This window comes from Oryctolagus cuniculus, chromosome 16 (assembly GCF_051225735.1).
Source record: "Oryctolagus cuniculus isolate XC-2025 breed Fujian yellow rabbit chromosome 16, ASM5122573v1, whole genome shotgun sequence".
In the NCBI taxonomy this organism is placed as follows: Eukaryota; Metazoa; Chordata; class Mammalia; order Lagomorpha; family Leporidae; genus Oryctolagus; species Oryctolagus cuniculus.
In genome coordinates this window covers 50,046,751-50,071,842 of record NC_142882.1, presented here as the reverse complement: position 1 = coordinate 50,071,842, position 25,092 = coordinate 50,046,751, and the positions used below count along the sequence as shown (strand labels likewise).

At 46.6% G+C, this 25,092-nt stretch overlaps 1 protein-coding gene across 3 annotated transcripts in view; it reads right to left on the bottom strand.

Moving 5' to 3' along the window:
• The window catches only part of DNAH11 (dynein axonemal heavy chain 11), a 365,338-nt gene that overhangs the window by 336,490 nt on the left and 3,756 nt on the right, over nt 1-25,092 (bottom strand). For all 3 annotated transcript variants that reach the window (XR_016222511.1, XM_089315357.1, XM_089315358.1), the window contains exons 3-7: nt 15,908-16,104; nt 14,293-14,482; nt 13,180-13,279; nt 9,136-9,347; nt 1,556-1,789 (exon numbers count right to left, since the gene is read on the bottom strand). Coding sequence is in view for 2 of the 3 variants with exons in the window: in XM_089315357.1 (XP_089171483.1) it covers nt 1,556-1,789; nt 9,136-9,347; nt 13,180-13,279; nt 14,293-14,482; nt 15,908-16,104 (933 nt within the window). In the remaining variant the exon portion in view is untranslated. The remainder of the gene's footprint in view (nt 1-1,555; nt 1,790-9,135; nt 9,348-13,179; nt 13,280-14,292; nt 14,483-15,907; nt 16,105-25,092) is intronic.

Below are 25,092 nucleotides of genomic sequence, written 5' to 3'. Positions count from 1 at the left end.
CATAACGTCCCTCCCTCCCGCAACCCTCCCCTTTTCCACTCCCTCTCCCCTTCCATTCACATCAAGATTCACCAAATTCATATTTTCAACCACCCACACTCTGCAGTGAGTCAGCTCGTTATTGAAAGGAAGCTCAAGACACTTATGAAAGAGACACACAAACTGTCTCATCAGATAGTTGGCATTTCGATGCTTTAAGATGCATTCATGCTGACTGTGACAATTTTCAAAGCAGGAAGCTCAGATTCTGAATGGAATTCAACAAAGTTCACACCGAGGATAAAGCCCAAAATTGTTAGAAAGAATTGTACAAAGAAAGTAAAAGACAGTGTCATCATTTGAAATCTTTTTGGAAGACCTTAGTACATTCTATGCTAGCATGTGCCATGGGTTCATTTAATTTTGTTGGTGTTTGGGAATTTTGAAAAATTTATATAGAATATGTATTTCCCATATTTCCATGTTTTTATGAGTAGTTTTATGTTTTCATAGCATAGCACTTGATTATACTCTAAAAGATAGTGCAGTACTCTTTTAAATATTTATTTATATATTTGAAAGTCAGAGTTGGGGGAGGAAGGAGGGAGAGGAAAGGGGTAGAGTGCGAGAGAGAGAGCACAAGCACGAGAGAGAATCTTCTATCTGATGGTTCACTCCCCAGATGGCTGTAATGGGGTCTCCCACATAGGTGGCAGGGGCCCAAACACCTGGGCCATCTTCTGCTGCATTCCCACACTGTCAGCAAGGAGCTGGATCAGAGGTGGAGCTGCTGAGACATGAACTAGCATCCTTATGGGATGCCGGCATCACAGGCATAGACTTACCTGCTATGCCACAATGCCAGTCCCCATAGTGTGGGATTTTACATTATCAATTGGATTTTTAGGTATAGAATCTCAAAGTTACTTGTGGGTTTTTTTTGTTTGTTGTTGCTGTTGTTTAAGATTTATTGATTTGAGAGGCAGAGTTAGAGAGAGAGAGAGAGAGACAGACAGACAGAGATCTTCCATCCACCGGTTCACTCCCTGAATGGCTGAAACAGCTGGAGCTGGACCATTCTGAAGCCATAAGCCTGGATGCAGGGGCCTAAGGACTTAGACCATCCTCTGTGGTTTTCCCAGGCACATTAGCAGAGAGCTGGATTGGAAGCAAAGCTGCAGAGGACTTGAATTGGCATCCATGTGGGATGCTGGTGCCACAGGCAGAGGCTTAACTACTATGCCACAGCACCAGCCAAGTGTGTTTTATATTTTCTCCTAAATACGCAAGGGAATAAGAGGACTCATTTAAAGGAAATCAATTTACATCTTCCCGATTCACAGCTTTTTTCCAAGGAGAATGCCTTATACAAAGCATAGCAGAATTAAAAATGAATTTAAAGAGCTGCCCAATTAGAGACTTTCAAACTGTCCTTACAGGGTTGCCCTGGTGAGCTGCTCACAACATCCCTAAGAAGGGAGGCCTCCTACCACCCACCATGACCCAGCAATCACAGGAAAAGCTGAAGACTTCAGGGACCCACCCACCGCATACACAACAGTCAACAAACAAATACCTCTACTTTCATTAAACAGCCCAGGAACTTGTCAAATCTGCAGAACACCAGGTGAGTCTGGAAATCCCAGGGTCTCAGCTCCCCCTTCCCAGGAACACAGCTTGCCAATCCTTCTCTACAGCTGAGAAAAGAATTTCTGCAAGTCTTCAAGATGCGAATGGCCACCTGCACCTTCTCCAGCGAGTCCTCAGCTTCTCCCCTCAGAAGCTCCTCCGGTGAAAGGTAAGCTCTGGCCTGGGATTGAACGAGCAGAAAAGGTGCTCAACACTCTTGTTAGCAGGGGTTTCTGTGCCAGCTGTTTCAGTGAATCATTTGACAGGGTAATGTCCACAGTTGGAGTAGCAATGCAGAGAGACAGAAAACATAGGGGTGGGCATTGGCACAGGGGTTAAGACACGGCTTGGGATGTCTGCATCCTGCATCAGAGTGCTTGGGCTCACGTCCCTGCTGTTTTTGATCCCAGGTTCCTGCTAGGCAGAAGGTGATGGTCAAATCATTGGATCCCTACCAACCTCATGGGGGACTAAACAGAGTTACAAGCTCCTGGCTTTCTCTGACCCAATCCCAGCTATGGCTCGGATGTGGAAGAGTGATCCAGTAGCTTGAAAATACTCATATTCTCCCCTCCCCCTTTTCAAATAAAACTAAAAAAAAAAAAAAAAAAAAAAAAAAAAATCCAGAATTCAGACACTTGAGTTTCAATGACTATTGTAAGCTAGAGTAACATACAGGAAAACACTGGGCTTAAACATTCTAGCAATGACAAGGTTTGCAAGGATATTCTGGATAATCATTTTTCCACACAAACGTACATGCCAGCAGGAGAAACCTATCAGAATATATATTTTTTAAGATTTATTTATTTGAAAGTCAGAGTTACACAGAGAGAAGAGAGGCAGAGAGAGAGAGAGAGGTCTTCCATCCACTGGTTCACTCCCCAATTGGCAGCAATAACCAGAGCTGTGCTGATCCGAAGCCAGGAGCCAGGAGCTTCTTTCAGGTCTCCCATGTGGGTGCAGGGGCCCAAGGACTTGGGCCATCTTCTACTGCTTTCCCAGGCCACAGCAGAAAGCTGGATCAGAAGTGGAGCAGCTGGTTCTTGAACTGGCTCCCACGTGGGATGCCGGCGCTTCAGGCCAGGGCATTAATGCGCTGCACGACAGCGCCAGCCCCTGAATACATACTGTTAAGACGTGGTCACTTTCACAGGTGGTATAAGGTCCCTTGCAAAGAAGAAGAGCTGATAAGGCAGGGCAACAACTGGAAATGCTTCAGGTTGGCCAACTTTTCTTCTAGAGGTTTGACAGCTTTTGGGGACACATAACCTATCTGAGAGGTTCCACATGAGATATTTATGGAAGAGGAAAAGAAAGGAGAGCAGAGCATTAGCAGATCCATGGGCAGTGGTCACATGAATATAGAGATCATCATCTAGGTCCTGTCCAAATCTGCACACATCATTCTTGTTGCAAACATTTGGACTTCCTTCTCTAGGCACATCAAGAACATATACAACCTTTAAAACTTTTTAAAAATGTATTTCGAAGTAAGAGAGAGAGAGAGAGAAATAAGCAAAGAGTGATCTTCCATTCCCTGGTGTACTTTCCAAACACCCGTAACGGCCAGGGATGGGCCAGGCCAAAGCCAGGAGCCCAGAACTCCATTGGGTTTCCCCCATGGGTGGGGCCCAAGTTGTTGAGCTATCATCTGCTGCCTCTTAGGTTATGTATTCGAAGGATAAGCCCCTGGGACCTAATCACCTACATTTAAAGGAACTTCCTGCCACAAGCTACACTCTTGTTCATTGCTGTGCTGGCCCTCAGACAGAGGAGATAATCACTGCCAATTCCCTGTCTGCTCACACAGCCCACTAGTGAGTAAGAACTCCTAACACTAGGCCATAGCACTTAATAGCCTCTAGGCTATTAATCCATTAATTTTCTCTAGGCTATTAATCTCCTAATCTATTAGGAGACTCAGTCTATAGCCTTGCATCAGGTAGCAAAGTGCACGAGGAAGAAAGCATCATCAGAGGGGAGAGACATGACTGTGACCCAGGGACAGGCCACCAACTGCCCTTGGGACATTAGCTAAGTTGTCTCAGAGGAGTGGACGGAGATGAATTAAGAGAACCTCAAGATTCCACGTTAGCTCATAAGCTCTGAATTCTATTCTGCCTCCTGTAATCTCTGAGCATACCCAACCCAGCCTGTTAGGTCATACTTACTGGTATCAGCAGAAACAAACGAAATACCCACCGGGTTTAGGGGGAAACTGGCTCAACTTTGGAAGTCTAATAAACTCAAATACTGCTAAACAATTTATCAGTAAGCCAGTTCGCTATCAATAACCAATTTATCAATGCTATTATCATCGGCTGATGTCTGCCTCCCAGCTCCTTTTTCCCTGTTCTTTGTCATGTGCTTTCATGGACTCTTCCTTTCGCTCCACCTCACCCAGGATCCTGTGGAGGACATAACCACATGAGAGAAACCAAGTCTTGGGTTGCAGGCTTAGAAGGAACGATACAAGAGGTGCTGGTGTTGTGGTGCAGCGGGTGAACCTGCCACTTGCATCACTCACATCCCGTGTTGGAGCGCCACTGTGGTCCCAGCTGCTCTGCCTCCTGTCCAGCTTCCTGCTGGTGCACCTGGGAAGGCAGCAGCAGATGGCCCCAGCGCTTGGGCCCCTGTCATCTGTGTGGAAGACTCAGATGGAGCTCCTGGCTCCTGGATTTAGGTTAGCTTAGCCCCAGCCATGGTGCTATTTGAGGAGTGAACCAGCGAATATAAGAGCTCTCCCTTTCTCTCTGCCAGTCTGCCTTTCAAATAAAGGGGAGGGGAGGGGAGAGGAGGGGAGAGGAGGGGAGAGGAGAAACAAACATGGTAGGAGGAAAGCACGTGCTTTCAAAGTGACAAAGGGTTTCTGACTCTGATGGAATCCAAGTCACAGGGCCATGTCAGTAATGAAAATCAGGCAGATCAGAAACAGCAGCCAAGGGTGAAGTCCACAGTCACCTGGACAGCACCTGACCCACCTGAAGCCACAGCAACCTCTGTGCCAGTAGGGATGGCACAGACAGGGCGGCAAGGCCTCTGACATTTCAATGAAGGCGGGAATGCGGGAATTTAAATGAAACCTATCTAATGTGAGCATTAGCAATTCAGTGTTAAAATTAAAAAACATCATGCAGGGGCCAGTGCTGTGGCGTAGCAGGGAAAGCTGCTGCCTGCAGTACCAGCATCCCATACAGGTGCCGGTTCAAGTCCCAGTTGCTCCACTTCCTATCCAGCTCCCTGCTATTTTCTGGGAAAGCTGCAGAAGATGGCCCAAGTCCTTGGGGCCCACACTTCTGGGGAAGACCCAGAAGAAGCTCTTGGCTTCAGATCGACCCAGCCATGGCCATTGCGGTCACTTGGGGAGTGAACCAGTAGATGGGAAGATCTACCTCCCTCTCTCCCTCTCTCAGGAAGTGAATCAATAGATTAAGATCTACCTCTATCTCTGTCTCTCTCTGGCTCTACCTTTCTGTAACTCTGCCTTTCAAATAAATAATAAAATTTTTAAAAAACAATGCAAACATAAACAAGAGTGTCAATTTGTTAAGTCAACAACAGGAGTCACCGTGCACTTACTCCTCATGTAGGATCTTTGTCCTTAGTGTGCTGTACATTGAGATTTAATGCTATAACTAGTACTCAGACAGTATTTTTCACTTTATGTTTCTGTGTGGGAGCAAACTGTTGATATCTGTACTTAATGTATGCTAAACTGATCTTCTGTATATAAAGAGAATCGAAAATGAATCTTGACATGAATGGAAGGGGAGAGGGAGTGGATAAGGGGAGGGTTGTGGGTTGGAGGGACGTTATGGGGGAGAAGTCATTGTAATCAATATTCTGTACTTTGGAAATTTATATTCATTAAATAAAAGTTAAAAAAAATAAAAAAAACAATGCAAAATAAAAACATTCCTTTGAACTATGGGCCAAATGCAGCTGATAGAAGGCCAACTTTTGACCTCTGATTGATAGCACAGGTTTCAAATTTTCAGTAAAACACTGAGATGAACTCATATATTCCAAGCATGAGAAACCTCCATGAGGACACACTATTATCAAAATGCATAGGATGTATGATCACACACGTCATTCAAGGCATGGTACCACTAACTACCCAATAAATGAGCCCAGATTGCTAAGAAACCGGTAATGCGCAAAGCTGGCCAATAAAACTTCTTCCACAGAGACAACAACAATGTAACTGATGTCATTGTTATGGAAAAGAACCTGTAAATAAACGGTAAATATTGCTTTAGAGCCAGGAAAAGCTGTGCTCTTTGATCCACATCAGGAATTTTCAGTTATTGATATTAAGGAGAATGACTTCTACATATTTTTTCTGCAAGTTGTTTATAAAGACAAGGCTGGACACCACCTAAGTATAGCAATAACAAAGCCAGTTTTCCAGAGGCATCTAAACAAGTATGCATGATAAAGTGCAACAATTTAAGTGTTGGGGGAGAAGGAAACAATTTTAAATACTCCATTTTTGGGGAGACAGGACTTGAAGACTATTACCATAATTACAAATGTTACACAATGACGGTATTTTACAATTCCCATTAGCACCTCATATATTATGCTACGATTAGAAATAAAAGCTACTATTTTTAAAATAGGGAGCACAGCATGATGGATAAGAATGCCATCACTTCTTATCCGGTGGCTGGGGGAAAGTTATTTATCTTTTCTGGGCTTCAATTTTTTTTTTTTTTTTTTTTTTTTGACAGGCAGAGTGGACAGTGAGAGAGAGAGACAGAGAGAGAAAGGTCTTCCTTTGCCGTTGGTTCACCCTCCAATGGCCGCCGCTGCAGCCGGCGCACCGTGCTGATCCGATGGCAGGAGCCAGGATCCAGGTGCTTTTTCCTGGTCTCCCATGGGGTGCAGGGCCCAAGCACCTGGGCCATCCTCCACTGCACTCCCTGGCCATAGCAGAGAGCTGGCCTGGAAGAGGGGCAACCGGGACAGAATCCGGCGCCCCAACCGGGACTAGAACCCGGTGTGCCGGCGCCGCAAGGTGGAGGATTAGCCTATTGAGCCACGGCGTGGGCTTCAATTTTTAAAACACGAAATGAAGCTCCATGGTCCCTCTGTCATAATCTCACGATGAGGATTTAACTGTGGAATTTTTGTCGAGTGCTTTGAAGAGTTCCTGGCAAAAGAATCAGCCCTAGACACAAGTGTTTCATGAAATCAGTATGTAAAATAAACGAAATTGTGGGGAGAAGGCAGAGTTTGGCTTTTTCAGGGAATCCGGTTATCAAGTCTGGCTCCTTGTCGATCTGATTGCTAGTGTGTTGGGGCAGTGCAGGACAGCCACCTGGACAATCCAGGAAATCAGAGCACTGGAACCCTCGGACCGAAGCCAGAACCAAGGAAAGAGAGATGCTACATTGTTCCCTCGGGAGCGCACTCCACTGCAACTGTTACACAGGCTGAAGCCAGCGATAACGGGTTTACAGGCTCAAAGGCAGCCTAGCCCACAGGCAGGAGTATGTATGGGGCTTTGAAGGGACACAGTGGGCTTGTTCTCCAAGTGAGGCGAGGGTCTCTAAAGAAGCCCCTTGAGAGAAGCGGTGGTCAGAGTTGGTCCCCGGAGAGGGATCCGAACCATCAGGGCCCAGAGCACTTGCTTAACAAAGCAAAACTCAATCTGCACACCAGAAGAACAGAAAGAAACCAGAGGAGACGGTGATCAGATAGGGCAAGGAGTTGGCCTGTTATTCACGGCCTATCAATAGCTCCAACTATTCCCGGATATGATGACAAGAACAGAGAAAGGAATTTGGCCTGTTTTTATTGCCTATCAATAGCTCCAACTATTCATGGAAATGATGACAAGAAGGGAGGAAGGAACTGACCTGTTATTATCTCCTACCAACAGCTGCAACTAGCTTGTAACAACAGTTTTGGCAAGAGAGCCAAAAATAACTTGAACTGGGCTTGTTCAACACCAGGCACCACGCTGGGCATGCCACGCTCCCTGGATCCTCACAGCAGCCAAGGACTGGCTGCTGCCCCACTCACAGATGAACCCACTGAGGCTCAGAAAGGTCATTTCACTTCTCTGCAGTGGCTCAGTTGGACCTGAACCCAGACTGGGTTGGATCCAAAGCCCTTAGCACATGCACCTGCCACACCCCCTCTCCCCTTCCTCACAACTCAGTCTCACATTCTGCAAACTCTGGACCTGCTGTGCAGCCTGGCTTTCCCCAACATCCCAGAGAAACTGAGCAAATGAGATCATCTTGCAAGTCCCAGCTAATTCATCTGACAAAGGATCTAAATTGTGTCCCCTGCTAAATTCACTCCCAGTGTGAAGGTTCCTGGATATAGGCATTGCATGGGAGGCAATGCAGGTTAAATGGGACTAACCCAACCATGCTGGTCAGACTTCCAAGCTCCAGAACTCTGAGGGAGTAAACTTATATTGCTAAGGCACCCAGTCCATACTATCCCGTGATGGTAGGCTAGGAAGAATTATAAATGAGATTTTTAGAGCCAATGTTGTGGCGTAACGGGTTAAGCTGTTGCCTGTGACACTAGCATCCTATACTGGTACCACTTGGAGTGAGTCCCAGCTCCTCCACTTCTGATCCAGCTCCCTGCTAACATGCCTGGGAAAAAAAGCAGAAGAGGGCCCAAGTACTTGGGTCCCTGCACCCATGTGGGAGACCTGGATGAAGCTCCTGGCTCCTGGTTTTAGCCTGGCCCAGCCCCAGCCATTGTAGCAGATGGAAGATCTCTCTCTCTCCCCCTCTCTCTGTAACTCTACATTTAAAATAAAATATTTAAAATAGGGATGTTTAAAGTTCAACAGTAGGGGTGGCATTTGGTTTAGCAGCTGTGATACCCACGTCCCACCCTAGAGTGCCTGGGTCTGATTCCCAGCTCCGATTCTGAAGCCAGCCTCCTGCTAATGCAGATCCCATGAGGCAGTAGGAATAATTCAAGCCACTGGGTGCCTGTCACCCACGTGGGAGACCTGGATTGAGTTCCCGGCTCTTGGCTTCAGTGCCAGCATAGCCATGGGCATCTGGGGAGTGAACCAGCAGAAGGGAGATCTGTCTGCCTTCCTCTTGGAGAAGAAAAAAGAAAAAAAAATCAACAATCAATCAGAATCCTTCCAGTACAAATGCACTATTGCTTTTTGAAAATACTTCTTGGCCAGTTTCTTTCAACTTCCTTAATTTTCCAAAAGTTCCCCCATAAGCCATTGGAAAGGCAACCAAAGGTACTGCGCGTTATCTATCTGGTACTGGATGCTGCCTTGAGTCTCTCAGAAGAAAGGTGAGATACCAAAGAGAAAGCAACAATTTGTCCTTTGACTGTGACATTTCCAGTGCTCCCTTGCCATTTAGGATAAAAAAGTCATCCAGCCTTTGTCAGCCTTCTGTGAACAAAGAAAAAAAAAATCGTGTTCTGACCATAAAATGGCATAATTTACTCTCCATCCATCTAATAAAACATACCACAGGGCAGTGATTCTTACGGTCCTTATATTTTCAGGCTTCATACCTGGTCAATGAAGAGATTACAAAACTGTTGCAATAAAACGATCACCCGAGCTGGGGTATTGTAGAACTTGGAGTGACTCCAGATCAGACGGATGGTGTGAAATAACGGGGCGACCAGTCTGTGGGTCTGCGGCAACTCTGTCTCCTGCAGGCTCTGGATGTGTTTCTTCAGAGGGCTCAGGTAAATCTCCACATCTTGGGCTTCGAGGAGGGCTGGAAGCAAAGTGGATCATGGTCAATGTCAAGTGCACCCTTTCTGCTACATTCACTTCGTAAGTTCAGAAGAGCCAGGCGCGAGAGCACACTGTACCTCCCTTCCCACGACTCATCCCGCGATATACACATGGGCCTCTTGGGTGGATGTATTTGCTGCTCATCTGCAACTCAGGGAAAGATGGAGCCAGTGACTCACTTAGCATCTAAAAATTGTGCCTGGAGACCCAGGGGGAAAACACCCTTAGAATCAAAAGAGATTTATGCCACACCATGGAAACCACAGGCATGCAGCATCGCTGCGGCATGGCTGTCAAACTGTGACTTGTACAGCAAGCCTTGTTGCTACAATGTTAATTCCTCCTTGAGATCTGGGATGAGCCACACTGAATCATTTACTGTCTCCATCCAGTTTCTGGTGAGAGAGGCTCAGGCAACAACTATGGACAAATTTTATCCTTTTAATATGTTAATAATGATATTAGGGGCCGGTTTTGTGGCGTAGTGGGTAAAGCAACCACCTGCAGTGCCGGCATCCCGTGGGGGCACCAGTTTGAGTCTCAGCTGCTCCACTTCTGATCCAGCTTTCTGCTGTGGCCTGGGAAAGCAGTAGAGAATATGGCCCAAGTCCTTGGGCCGCTGCACCCACATGGGAGATCCAGAAGAAGCTCCTGGCTTCGGATCAGCTCAGCTCCAGCCATTGCAGCCAACTGGGGAGTGAACTGGCAGATAGAAGATTTCTTTCTGCCTCTCCTTCTCTGTGTAACTTTAACTTTCAAATAAATAAATCAATCCTTAAAAAAAAATAACACCATAACTACTGACACTACGAAAGATGGTGACAAAAACATTTTGGACCTAGACAGAGATGATGGCTGCCTGTCACGGATATGCTACACAACATGGAACTATGTACTTTAAAATGGTTAATGGCAAGCTATGTGAATTCTGCCTCCATTTTCAACAACTGTTGAGCAAGATCAGAGTAAGGAACTTCACTATGCTAAAGATATGAAAAAAATATTTAGCTATTACTAATGACCATTTAATTGCATCCAGATTTCTTCTGCATACAAGCCGGTCCTTTCAAGGTACTCTAGAAGGGTCTACACCAGACTCCACTCTGCCTCTCAGACTACAGCTCGCCTTGCTTTACTGAGGACAGACTTGATTTACTAAGGGGGAGAATGAAGTCAACTCTTATTTCCCGGTATTGTCCCCAAAGACTTGTGTCAACATGCCAGGACTCTGCTGGTACTGTAGCAGAGTAGGTGAAGCCACTGCCTGTGATGCCGGCATCCCACGTGAGCATCAGTTCAAGTCCCAGGTGCTCTGCTTCTGATCTCGCTAAGGTGTCTAGGAAAGCAGCAGAGGATGACCCAAGTGCCTGAGTCCCTCCACCACGTAGGAAACCCAGAGTTCTATGTTCCTCCATTTGGGGAGTGAACCAGCTGATGGAAGATCCCTCTCTCTGTAACTCCTCCTTTCAAATATATAAATATTTACTTAAAACTTGAAATAAAGACAACGAAAACACCACCACTTTGAGCGCTGCCAATTGAACCAGGAGTTAGGGACCCCCACCTACTGCCCACCCATCAACAGAGCTCTGAGGACAAAGAGAGGGCCCAGGAGCTGTTTTTCCCCAACAGGTCTAACCTGTGTTTTAAAGCTAATGTATCCTTCTCAGTGCTAATTTCGACATGAAATAATTGCATCTGACAGGTGAGAGGTACTGGTGATCTCACAGAATCTCAAGTACATTTCTGAGGGGGGTTCTGCAGCTCTAACAGAACACAGGCTTGAGCCACTCGTGCAATGGCCAACTGTTTTCTTGTGCTCGTAAGAGTCTTTGGAACCCTGGCTTTGGTTCCCATAGAATCTTTATCCATAGACAGTGTTCACCTTCCACAAACAGCAATGGCAACAGCTTCTGTTTACCAAGGGCAAAACCCACTGGGTGCCAAATGCTTTTGGCTGTGCCTGTGATGTCTTTAATCCTGTGATTAGATTTGGTGCCCTGGAGACATTTTTTGATTGGCACACAGGAATGGGGAGAGTGGCCCTTCCCAAAAAAGAGGCATCTGGCTCAAAATGCTGACAGTGACAAGATGAGGTTCTGAAGCCACGTGGCAATTCTGCAAGGAAGGTGTTAATTTGCCAGTTTGGCAATGATTAATCAGAGGCTTAGCAAAATTAAGATGCTCAACAAGTAGGGTTGGGACGAGAAATCAGATCACAAAGATCTCCCTTGTCTTATGCCCTCTCTTCAAATAGAATTCATGGAGAAAAGCCCAGAGATAAATAAAAACATTGTCAACATGAATTTTAAGTATTTCCTAACCTTCCAAATTTCATATAGGACAAAATGAAAGGGAACTTTTTGTTAGAAACAAGCAACAATGAGCCATTTGTCAGTGTTAGTTTTTATCAATGAAAGATAAATTTATCACTTAAGTGTAATCATTTTAAACTTCAGTATAGGGGTCAGTGCTATGGCATAGAAGATTAAGCCTCCGCCTGCAGTGCCAGCATACCATATGGTGCTGATTTGAGTCCCGGGGCTTCACTTCCAGTTCAGTTCCCTGCTAATCTGCCTGGGAAAGCATCAGAGGATGGCCCCAGTACTTGGGCCCTATACCCACATGGGAAACTCAGATGAAGCTCCTGGCTTTGGCCTGGGCCAGCACCAGCTGTTGTGGCCATTTAGGGAGTGAACCAGCAGATGGAAGATCTCTCTGTCTCATTCTCTCACTGTATCTCTTTCCAAAATTGAAAAGAGAAGAAAAGAGAAGAAAAGAGAAGAAAAGAGAAGAAAAGAGAAGAAAAGAGAAGAAAAGAGAAGAAAAGAGAAGAGAAGAGAAGAGAAGAGAAGAGAAGAGAAGAGAAGAGAAGAGAAAAAGAAACTTCAGTATCATGTAGCATTGCTATTTTAGGGTAGGACTGAACTAGACAGTGAAAAGACAAAGACAGGGAAGAGAGTTAACCCAATACTTTTTTTCAAAATTTCTGCTTCTTAACAACAGGCTCATGTTACCTACTTGAAATTCAAGAAAACAAGCAACCCTCCACTGTGCATGTTTAACCTCCACCACTGTGTTGGTGATGACCTTGAGCTAAGTCAATTTTGGGGACGAAACACACCCAGAGATCCCAACTGGTCACTAACTGGACTAATCATAGACCAGCTACTGATTGGCAAGCTTTTAAAGAAATTTAAAATTTATTTGAAAGGGAGGGAGGGAGGGAGGGAGGGAGGGAGGGAGAGCGAGCACATTTCTACCCACCAGTTCACTCCCTAAATGCCTGCAGCATCAGTGGCTGGGCCCCGCTGAAGTACAGAGCCAGGAGCTCCATGCAGGTGCCCCTGGTGGATGGCAGGAACCCACGCACTTGAGCCACCATCTGCCGCCTCCCAGGCTGCACAACAGCAGGAAGCTGGATCAGAAGCAGAGCCAGGACTCCAACCCAAGCACTTCCATGTGGGCTGCAGGTATCTCAAGCAGCAGCTTAACCACTGTCCTGCAATGTCTGTCCCTGGTTAGCACACTTCTGTCCAGGGCTTTCATCGAGCCCCTGCTAAATACTGCAAGCCTCTCCCTTCCGCACGCACACTCTAATTAAAACTTTAATCTGCAGCCATCTTGGTAGGGACCTACTGTAGACTGGATGAACTCAAGCCCAGCACAGCCCCAGTATAAAGTGCCAAGGGCGGAGTTTGTATCACTGCAAGATCCAAGTGTGGTCGTTTCACGAACACGCTCACGGCGGGAGGGGGGCTGGATCCCGAGCGGACTGTGGCACTGACCCCAGGCTGAGGCATCGGTCTTACCATTCTCCACAGTTGTGCAAATGTCCCTCAAAGTAGGGAAGTAGCTGCTTCGTGTAGTTTCCAGGATCTTATACATTTTGAGGACAACTGGAGCTCTTAGCTAAATTAGAGGAAAAAAAAAACTTTAAATAATACAAGCTAGATTAATAAATAGGCTACATTAAAGTATTTATATTCCACTCACACAATATACACTGACTATTACCTTCAAAAGCATACCTGGTTCAAGTTGAAAATCATTTAAAAAGTACTTTGTCCTTACACAGGTATTTTATCTTGCTTTTATATTTTATGGGAATTTGCAAAAAAGCCGTTTGTGGGGTGGGCATTAGGCTTAGGGGTTAAGACACCACTTGGGATGCCAGCGTCACTAATCTGTGTCCTTGATTTCAAGTCCTAGTTCAGCTCCTGAGTCCAGCTTCCTCTAGGGTATACCCTAGGAGGTAGCAGGTGCTGGCTCAAGTAATCGCATCCCTGCCACCTGTGTGGGAGACCAGGCAGGTCTATGTGGGTTCCAGGCTTCAGGCTTTGGCCTGGCTGCGCCCTAGCCATTATGAACGTTGTAGCCAAGGGGAGCTCTCTCTTCAATTAGTTAATGAAAAGCCTCTTTACTTTGTGTTATAGATCAAATATTCATTCCTCCATATAAAATTTCTTGACCTGCAAGAGACCCAGGAAAGAGCATCTCAGCTTTCAGAACATAAAAGCAAGTGCCTCGCGTGGCGGGCACCTAGCAAAGCATCCTGGGGGAGCGCTTCCATTGCGATTGTCTCTCTACTGGGCAAGATGCTGCTCCTTCCCAAATCAATCACCCTGCCTCAATTAATTACATCTCCCCATCCTCCACGTTTCCCTGAGGAACCCCTCTCTCTCCAGTGCCACAAAGTGCTCCCAGTGACCTCAAACGCTGTCACAATTCCGCCTTCTCATAATGGCAAAGTCGCTTTTAGTCTCTGTTCATTTTAAAGTGTCTTTCCTATGAAGAGCACTCCGGGGTATTGCCTCTGAACTATCAGTCACACAGAAAGACAGCGTGGGAAGCCTTTAAGATCGTTGGAAACCCCAAGCACCAACCCTGCTAACCCGAGTGAGTGAGTTTCTATGGTTGCTTACTTGGTCATAAATGCATGACAGGTTCTGTCTCCTCATAGTCCAGAAATCCAGCTCATCCTGGGGCAGCAGGTGCACACCACGCAGCAGGGGCTGCGCTGAATCTTTCTCTATAATTTCTTGGATTTGATGTGACCACTTAATAACCACAGATTCTATGGCATGGAGGATCTTTTTTTCATTTGACTGCAACCTACAAACATGGAAATGATTAGTAAAACAATTAATGAATTATTAATAAAACAATAGTTATTTTCAACAAACTAGCTTTCTACATGCAAATTCCTCAAAATCCACTATTTCAAAAGTCTTGAGTTGTGGTTTGTGTTGTTTTTGTCACTGATGGGTCTTGAACATTAAAATGGACACAAGCAATTATCAGGTCCTCAAAAGTCATCTTACTAAAGGAATATTATTGATAACAGAAATTAACGCTTCTTGTAAAGTTTGCATTATTAAGATTTTGTTTGTTTATTTGAAAGGCGGAGTCACAGAGACAGGAGGAGAGACAGAGGGAGAGATCTTCCATCTGCTGGTTCACTCCCCAAATGGCCACAAGGCCAGGGTTGGGCCAGGCTGATGCCAGGAGCCTGGAGCTTCCTCTGGGGCTCCCATGTGGGTGCAAGGACTCAAGCACTTGGCCTGTCCTTTGCTGCTTTCAGGGGTGGATTAGCAGGGAGCTGGATCAGAAGTAGCGCAGCCGGGACTCCAACAGGCCCCCATAGGATATGCCAGCATCACAGGTGGTGGCTTTACTGGCTATGCCACAGTGCTGGCCCCTGCTCTTGAAAATTTTACCTTGCAGCAAACGTGTGCTGCAGGGGTTAAATCTCCACTTAGTCTGGCTGTATCCTGTATCAGAGTGCCTGGTCCCAGTCCCTGGCTACTCCACTTGTAATCAGCTTCCTGTTCACGCACACCTTGGGAGGCAGCAAATGATTCAAATACTTAGGGCCCTACCACCTGCATAAGACACTCGGATTAAGTTTCAGGCTCTTGGACTGGCGCTGTGGCGCAGTGGGTTAAAGCCCTGGCCTGAAGCGCCAGCATCCCATATGGGCACCGATTCTAGTCTTGGCTGTTCCTCTTCTGATCCAGCTCTCTGCTATGGCCTGGGAAAGCAGTGGAGGATGGCCCAAGTCTTTGGGCCCCCGCACCCACATGGGAGACCCAGAGGAAGCTCCTGGCTTTGGATCGGTGCAGCTCTAGCCATTGAGGCCATCTGGGTAGTGAACCAGCAGATAGAATACCTCTCTCTCTGTGTCTACCTCTCTCTGTAACTCTCTTTCAAATAAATAAAATAAGTCTTAAAAAAAAAAAAATAAAAGTTTTAGGCTCTTAGCTTCAGCCTGTCTCAGCTCTTACTGTTACAGCCATTTGAAGACTGAACCAGCAGATAGAAGATGGAAGATCTCTCTCTCTTCCTTTCAAATAAGCTAAACATCTTAAAAATTAAAAGTGTACTTTGAAAGGAAATAACACACATGGTGTTTGTGCTCCTTATATTTATATTTAAAACACGGTCTAGCTACAGTCCCTCTCTGCTTGCTAACAGTTTGCTAGCTCTGGGTCCCTGGCTCTGCACTTTCACGTCCCTGGTGCGTGCAGTCACACGTACGTGGTCTTGGGGTAGCTCTGATCCAGCTCAATCCCTCGCGCGGCAGTGGGAATGGGCAGAAGAGTTCTTCTAGACAGCTGGCCCTTAATCACATACATCTTACTTTTCAAGACTTCTACGTGATGCTCCATGTCTTGTGAAGTAAAACAGGACCAGGATTTATGGTTGTTCTTATTAGAAAGAAGTGGTGCTAAAATCTAGGGAGGAAGAAAGCAGTTCAATGAATTCACAGACACTGGGCTCCTTCTCAGCTTTTCTTGCCATGGAAAACTGGCCGCAAAGTCACTCAATTTTGTGTGCGTCCTCCTATGGACAGCAAATCTAAAAGAAAACGAAGTTAGTGACTCACTTAGACCTAATCAATGAGACATCCATTCTTTCAAAGTACTACTTAGCCATTTATTAAATATTCAGGGAAGATCCCTAAAACTCCAGCACTGTATGAACTAAGGGGAAAAACCAGGTCTAGTAAGTAAACTACTTTTTGAATGCAAATTGAGCACACTGATAGATGTATTAGTAAAAAAAAATCTTTTGTTCAGTTAGAAACATAAATGAGACCATTCATCTGAAATCCCTCAAAAAAGTATGTTTGTGTTTCCAGAGCCTGCCATGTCAGGTAATTAATAAGAGCGTGTTCAGATAATGAAGCAGGGCCTCTTCTTGATTTCCTGTTCTTTTCCAAAAATCTGTTTTATTTCAGAAAGCTGAAAATGTCTCATCATCTGTCCCCTTTGTCAATACAATGCAACACAGTTCTAGTTAGACAAAATGTTCAGAAAATAGTTATCTCACCTTAAAAGATGTATTTTCCAATAGAGTCTTCTAGGTAACTAAAAACAAACTGAAAAGTCACTTTAGTTTTCAAATGATGCTGACACAAATCTTGCGTGTTAGCCTTCTGTGTGCCTGCTTAGCGCCCTCTACAGGTTGAGTTAGGAATGTGCAGATGTGTAACAAACACTTCTGTGCTCAGTGTACTCTGTGGATGGGTGAGGACCCAGAAGCTACCACCCTCAATTCAAGAACTGCCCTGATAAAATGTACATGAATGAGCAACCGGGGAGGGGGGGATATATACTCCTGGGAGGGAACAGTACAGGGGGAGACGGGCCAGAGACATACTGCTGCTTGGTTTGAATTTTTTAAGTCACAAAGACAGGGCAAGCCAGCTGCTCTGGTCTGACCATTTATGCCTTCTCCAAATTCCTACCTGGGAAGCAGGGGCCCCTGGGAGGCGATTAGCTTGTGACATATACAGTGCTTTTATACAAAGGCCCAGTGACCACCATACGAGGACGCAGGGAGAAGACATTAGCTGTGGACCAAGAGGAAGACCCTCACCACACAGCTGACCCTGCCAGGGCCATGGTCTTGGGCTTTCCGTCCTCAGAGCTGTGAGAACCGCTCCTGGTGTTGAGAAGCCACCTGCCTAGCCTATGGTTTTCTGTGACAGCAGCCACAGTAGAGGAAGACAGCAAACACCCCGCAAACACAAGCATAGCCATGGGCATTCCGGGGTAACCATGCACAGTTTGGCCTGTGTAGTGCTAGGGCCATGAGGAAGAATGACAACTTGTATCCATGGGCTGTGAGGGACGCAGGGCCTGTTCCAGGAGAGCTCTGGAAACCACACTGAGGAGCTAATGCTTATTGGTTTCAAGACGCACGGGCCACCTTGGTACTAATGGCTTTTTCTAACAGACACAGGGACAGTGCTGGTTCTTCAACATCTCTATCTCCCCAGCTAGTGTTTCAGACACCCCCATTCTTTGCTGTTTGGTGAGGTGGCCAACCCCATTCAGAACACAATGTTTGTGCCATGAGCTGTAGAAAGAACCATTAGGAAATTCTGAGCCTCGTGCTTTGGAAAGCAGGTAGTCAGGCAAAGAGTTAAAGTGTCTCCCAAAACGTAATATGAGACAAATGGGTAAGTGGCAGGCAGCCTGCGAGGGGTCACAGCAGGTTAAGGTGCCAACTGTGACGCCAGCATCCCACACAAGCACCAGTTCAAGTCCCGGCTGTTAAACTTCCGATCCAGCTCCCTGCTAATGAGTCTAGGAAAGCAGGAGATGGCTTGGGCCCCTGCCACCCACATGGGAGACCTGGATGAAGTTCCTGGCTTTAGCCCCAGCCATTTGGGGAGTGAACCAGCATAGGCAAAATCTTTCTTTCTCTCTCCCCTCTGCCCTGCAACTCTGCCTTTCAAATAAAATAAATTAAAAAAAAAGACCTGGGATAAGCTTATTAATTATAATATTTTGTCATTAAACTATATACAAAGTAATTTAATTAATTCAGGATTTGGTCTTGTTTTAATAGTCAATTTTTTTGTCTAGTTTTTGTGATTAAAAAAAAAAAAAAAACCTGTCCACCAAAGTAATTAGGACATGTTTAGTAAGGATACACAACTGCACACAAAAGAGTCTCTTTTTTTTAAGATTTATTTATTTGAAAGGGAGGAGAGAACCTCCACTTTGACTATGACCTTGTCTAAACAAGATAAGAGTCGGAGAACTCAAGGGGCTTCCATAGCCTTGGAAACTCATGACTGGAGCATAGGGAGATTACTGATGCCATAGACAGGAGTGTCAATTGGTAAAGTCAACAACAGGAGTCACTGTGCACTTACTCCTCATGTAGGATCTCTGTCCTTAATGTGCTGTGCATTGAGATTTAATGCTATAACGAGTACTCAAATAATATATTGCACTTTGTGTTTCTATGGGGGTGCAAACTGTTGAAATCTTTACTTAATGCATACTAAACTGATCCTCTGTAAAAAAAAAAAAAAAAAAAAGAAACTATCAACTCCCAACTTGACTCTCACTGGGATTAAACATGACAATAGGTCTGATCTGATTTCATCATCATTAAAAAAAATCATCTATTATTTTTCACTTTATGTTTCTGTGTGGGAGCAAACTGTTGAAATCCTTACTTAATGTATACTAAGCTGATCTTCTGTATATTAAGATAATCGAAAATGAATCTTGATGTGAATGGAAGGGGAGAGGGAGTGGGAAAGGGGAGGGTTGTGGGTGGGAGGGACGGTATGGGGGGGAAGCCATAGTAATCCATTATTCGTACTTTGGAAACGTATATTCATTAAATAAAAGTTAAAAAAAAAAAAAAAGATTTATTTATTTGAAAGGCAGAGTTACGGGGGGGGGGAGGGAGAGAGAGAGAGGGAGAGAGAGGGAGAGAGAGGGAGAGAGAGGGAGAGAGAGGGAGAGAGAGGGAGAGAGGGAGAGAGAGAGAAGGAGAGAGAAGGAGAGAGAAGGAGAGAGAAGCTGGGTCCCTGCCACCCCCATGGGAGACCTGCATTGAGGTCTCAGCTCTCAGCTTTAGCTTAGCCTAACCCTGGCTATTTTGGGGAGTGAATCTGCAGCTAAGAGCTCATGCTCTCTCTCCCTACCTCTCAGATCCATCCAAATTTAAAAGAAAAGCATGCTGGCCAGCGCAGCAACTCAATAGGCTAATCCTCCGCCTGCGGTGCCAGCACCCCGGGGGTTCTAGTCCCGGTCGGGGCGCCGGATTCTGTCCTGATTGCCCCTCTTCCAGTCCAGCTCTCTACTGTGGTCCGGGAGTGCAGTGGAGGATAGACCAAGTCCTTGGGCCCTGTAACCGCATGGGAGACCAGGAGAAGCACCTGGCTCCTGGCTTTGGATCAGCGTGGTGCGCTGGCCGCAGTGGCCATTGGAGGGTGAACCAACAGAAAAGGAAGACCTTTCTCTCTGTCTCTCTCACTGTCCATTCTGCCTGTCAAAAAAAAAAAAAAAAAAGAAAAAGAAAAGAAAAGAAAAAGAAAAGCACGCCTTTTCTCTGCACATGAGGACACAGTGAGATGATGGCCATGGGTAAACCAGGAGCAGGGCCCTCACCAGAAGCCGCCCTTGCTGACATCCTCATCTTGGGTTTCCAGCCTCCAGAGCTGTGATCAATCAACACAGGTTGTTGTTGAAGCCACCCAGGCTATAGCATTCTATTGTAGCAGCCCAGAAGGACGAGGACATCTTGCAAATGAGGCTGGCTCTGCAGAAAACCCTGTATTCCCACTACCGCCTTCTAGTAAGTGCATGGAATGGGAACTGGCAACTGGCCATGCTGGGAACCATGTGAATGGGGAACTCACAAGGATGTTTATTTTCTACACTGCCTCTCCAGCCTTATTTCTTCTCTCAGCACAGCTCTCACTCCCCAATCCAGCTACACAAAACCACTCCGCTTCCAAAAATTCCACCGGTGTCTCCCCTGATCTGTGTCCCTGCTTCCCTCTTGGTCCATCCCTCTCCTCTTCAGCACTACAGGGACCAAACGACTTAGCATACAGACGCACATGCTTTTGGGAGCAAACGAGAGGACAAAAATATCTATCTGATCTGTAACAGGCCATCCACCCTCCCTGCCAGCCGTGCAAATGGGGGCAGGTGCTCCCATAGCGTCCAGCCGAAGCTCCATCTCAGCCCTGACTACCAGGCTGCACCACTGTCGCCTTAACCATCCGCCTCTGTAATTTGACAGCATGCTTGCTGAGGGCAATGCACTGCATCATGAGTCAGCAGGTGCACACCAACTGGCAAACAGCACATGTGCGAAACATGAACAAATGACAACCACAGGCCTAGGGCATAAAATTTCTCAAGTGCCCTACACCTTTCAATGTTATTCAAGCATTCAAATTTGCAACAACAAAGGGCCTAAGTCATGTTCATTCTCTCTAAAGAAGTATCCTGAGGCTGCAGTCTGTGTCTCTAATTAGAATGGGACATCACTCGGCCCTCAATTAACTTCCATTCACTCAGCAAATACTTCCTGAGCTCTCACCGGAAACCAGGTAATATTTTCAGTGTTGGGAACTATCAGTGAGCTAAAAACTCAGGGCTGAGGCTATGATGGGACAAGTAAAATATCTATCTCAGGTTTAAAAGAAAATCAGTTTTCTAAATGAATAGTATTTTAAAATGTTTAAATTAGAATGCAAATAATTTTATTAGTATCCAAAAAAAAAAAAAAAAAAAAAAACCAAAACCAGAATTGGTAGTATCAACTTTTCCTCCGGCTTCCAAATGGCAATGGCACTATTGCTAATCCCATCTTTACTTAACATGTTGACTGTGGAGGGCATTATTCTTTATTTAAAAAAACACTGTGGGGCCAGTGTTGTGGTGTAGTAAAGTGGCCATGTGCAGTGCCAGCATCCCAGATGGGTGCCAGTCCATGTCCTGGCTGCTCCACTTCCAATCCAGCTCCATGCTATTGCTCCTGGGAAAAGCAGCAGAAGATGGCCCAAGTGCTTGGGCCCCTGCACCCATGTGGGAAACCCAGATGAAGCTCCTGGGTTCAGACCAGCCCAGTTTCAGCCATTTTAGCCATTTGGAGTGAACCAGAGGATGCGTGCACACTCTTTCCCACTCTTCCTCCCACTCATCTCTCTGTAACCCTGTCTTCCAAATGAATGAATGAATCTTAAAAAAAAAAATATATTGTGTTGAGGAGGGTATTTGGCCTAATGGTCAAGATGCCACTTCAATGCCTGTGTCCCCTGTGTCATGCATGGGTTTGACGCCCAGCTCTGGCTCCCAACTCCAGCTTCCAACTAATGCAGACCCCCTGGGATGAAGTAGCAATGGCTCAAGTGCTTGGGTTCCTACCACACATGTTGAAGACCTTCATGGAGTTCCTGGCTCCCACCTTTGACCCTAGCCTTGTCCAGCCCAGCCCCAGGTATTTCACATATCGGGGGAATGAACCCATGGCTGGAAGCTCTCCCTCTCTCTTTCCCTGCCCCTCAAATATGTATTCTTTTTTTGACAGGCAGAGTTAGACAGTGAGAGAGAGAGACAGAGAGAAAGATCTTCCTTCCGTTGGTTTACCCCCCAAATGGCTGCTACAGCCGGCGCGCTGCGCCGATCCGCAGCCAGGAGCCAGGTGCTTCTCCTAGTCTCCCATGCGGATGCAGGGCCCAAGGACTTGGGCCATCCTCCACTGCCTTCCCAGGCCACAGCAGAGAGCTGGACTGGAAGAGGAGCAACCGGGACAGAATCCGGCACCCCGACCGGGACTAGAACCCGGTGTGCCGGCGCCGCAAGGCGGAGGATTAGCCTAGTGAGCTGCAGTGCAAGCTCAAATACGTATTTTAAGAATACAATGCGGCCATTGCGGGGTGAACCAAGGGAAAAGGAAGACCTTTCTTTCTGTCTCTCTTACTGTTCACTCTGCCTGTCAAAAAAAAAAAAAAATACAATGCATGAAACAACATGGATGAAATTGGGGGTCATAGGTAGGTTAACTGAGTAAGACAAGCACAGGAAGACTAGTACTTCATGAACTCAATCCTATGTGGGATCTACACAGGTGGACCCGAGAGAGGCTCGGAATGGGATGGGACTGAGAGTGCAGGAGTGGAGGGCTGGGCCAAGGGGTATTAACGGGTACTAAGTAACACATGGAAGGGGTTCTGGGGTGCTACCACACAGCAGGGTGACAACGGAGGATACTGGATTTTCCTAGAAGGAAAAGCCAGTAGAGAGGGTTTGAATGTTTTCCCCTTAAAGGAATATGAAGTATTTGAGGAGATGCATGTGCTTGCCTTGTTTGAACATCATATGGTATGTACTGCATCATAACTATGGACAGTTCTTCTGTATGTGCTACAAAGAAAAAAAAATACCGCATTAAAATACGATTCACCTCGATTCCTGAGTGGTTACTTTGCCATCTTTGTAACACTGCTCAGAAATGGAGGCCCAACACAAATCCCTGCTTCTCCAGAGGGGGCGCTTCACTCCGAGAGCCTTTAGAGCCCAAGACATGGAGGCCAGGAAGGGCTCAGCCAAGGGGATGCCAGGGAAGAGGAGGGCTCAGGAAAAGCAAAGGCCCTGGGGCAAGTGAGAGCCCACGGGGAGAAAGGAACAGCACAAAACAGGCTGCAAGTCAGCAGGCGAGGTGAGCTCAGAGAGGGAACGGCGAGACCAGGCCACGGGGGTCTGGACCAGTGCATCCCACTCCACTAGGCACCACAGCATCTGCTGCTCCCGATTCAGTCCACAGCCCCGTTCCAGGGGACACTGACCGGCCACGGTCAAGTCCAGGCCATTTACACACTTGCTCCCCTTTCTGTGCCTGAAACCAGAGCCAGGGCAGGAGCTGCACAGGGGAGTGGCGCGCTCCGACTTAGGTTTCAACCAGGGCCATCCTATCGCTGGGTGGGGAGTCGGCTGTGGACAGGAGCCCAGCAGAAGCGAGGGTTCTTGGAAGGCACATGCAGCAGCAATAGCAGCAGGTGAGGGCAAACAGTGAATCGGCCCAGGACGAAGCAGAGAGGGGAAGGGAACGATTCCAGACCGATGGTGGAACCTGCCGGATCTCCTCGCTGGGCGGGTACAAGCAGTGAGACCCAGGAAAGAATCAGGGTGACTTGGAGATCCAGTGGCTCAAGTGACTAGAAGGACAGAGTTCACATCTGCTACTCAGAGGACACAAGGAATGCAGGTTGGAGAAGGGCACACGGTCAACTGTGGATGTCAGGTGTGAGCTGTCTAGGACACACAAAGTCCTAGAAGGCAGAGCTTGGGAGACACCTTGGCTGGGAAGAAAATGGGGCAGGCGTTGTGCTGCACTGGGTTAAGCCAGCATCACAGGCTTCCCATGTGAGTGCTGAGTGCTTCACTTCCGGTCCAGCTCCCTGCTAATGCACCTGGGAAAGCAGCAGATGGCCCACGTGCCTGGGCCCCCGCCACCCACATGGGACACCTGTACTCCTGACTTCAGCTAGGCCCAGCCCTGGCCATTTGCGGAATGACCCAGTAGATGAAAAATTGATCTATCCTTCTCCCTCTGTAACATTGCCTGTCAAATATATAATCAATAAATCTTAAAAAAAAAAAAAAGAACAAAAGATTGGGAATCCTTAGCACATGATCACAAATCACTGTTAATTACTCAATTGTGTAAGCTGTATTGGTTACTAACCAAATACAATCTTTGGGAAGCTCTAATTTAAAAATCTAGTCATCTTGAGGCTGGCATTGTGGTGTATAAGGTTAAGCCTCTGCCTGCAGTGCCGGCATCCCATATGGGCACCAGTTTGCGTTCCAACAGGTCCACTTTCAAACCAGCTCCCTGCTAATGGCCTGGGAAAGCAGTGGAAGATGGTCCAAGTGCTTGGGCCCCTGTACCCATGCGGAAGACCCAGAAGAAGCTCCTGGCTCCTGGCTTTGGATCGATCCAGCTCCAGCCATTGTGAACATTTGGGGAGCAAACCAGCAGATGGAAGCTCATGTACTCATGCTCATGAGTGTTTGGCTCTCTCTGTAACTCTGCCTCTCAAATAAATAAATCTCAAAAAAAAAAAAAAAAAAAAAAACAAAACAAAACAAAACAAAAAAACAAACAATCTAGTCATTCCTTAGAAACTCATTCATAATAAATCTAAGCCTTGTCCCTAAGGAAATCCAAGTAACACCAATATTTACTAAGAGATATGTCCTCAATTTTTTTTCCTGCCCAAATGCTTCTATCCTCAGAATTTTGAAAACTCCAAAATTGGGATGTTTTGTACTTTCTAAACATATACTGAGACCTGACGCCTTTTTTTTTTTTTTTTGGACAGGCAGAGTGGACAGTGAGAGAGAGAGAGAGACAGAGAGAAAGGTCTTCCTTTGCCGTTGGTTCACCCTCCAATGGCCGCCGCAGCTGGCGCGCTGCGGCCAGTGCACCACGCTGATCTGCAGCCAGGAGCCAGGTACTTATCCTGGTCTCCCATTGGGTGCAGGGCCCAAGCACTTGGGCCATCCTCCACTGCACTCCCTGGCCCCAGCAGAGAGCTGGCCTGGAAGAGGGGCAACCGGGACAGAATCCCGCGCCCCGACCGGGACTAGAACCCGGTGTGCCGGCGCCACAAGGCGGAGGATTAGCCTAGTGAGCCACGGCGCCAGCAAGACCTGACGCCCTTTAATGTAAACATTCTCTGGTATATCCTGAAGATCCTGGTACTGGAAAAAAGTCTGTTTTCCGCTGCCAGCCACAGATGGTAGAACAGCAGTTCCAAGGAAGATCATAGCCTTGTCCTGCCAGGCCCCAGCCTATGGCCGTCTAGATCTAACAATGACCAGAAACCATCATCAGTCCAATAAAAATCACAAACACCTGCTACACACCAAAAACTCTTCCCGACACTGAAG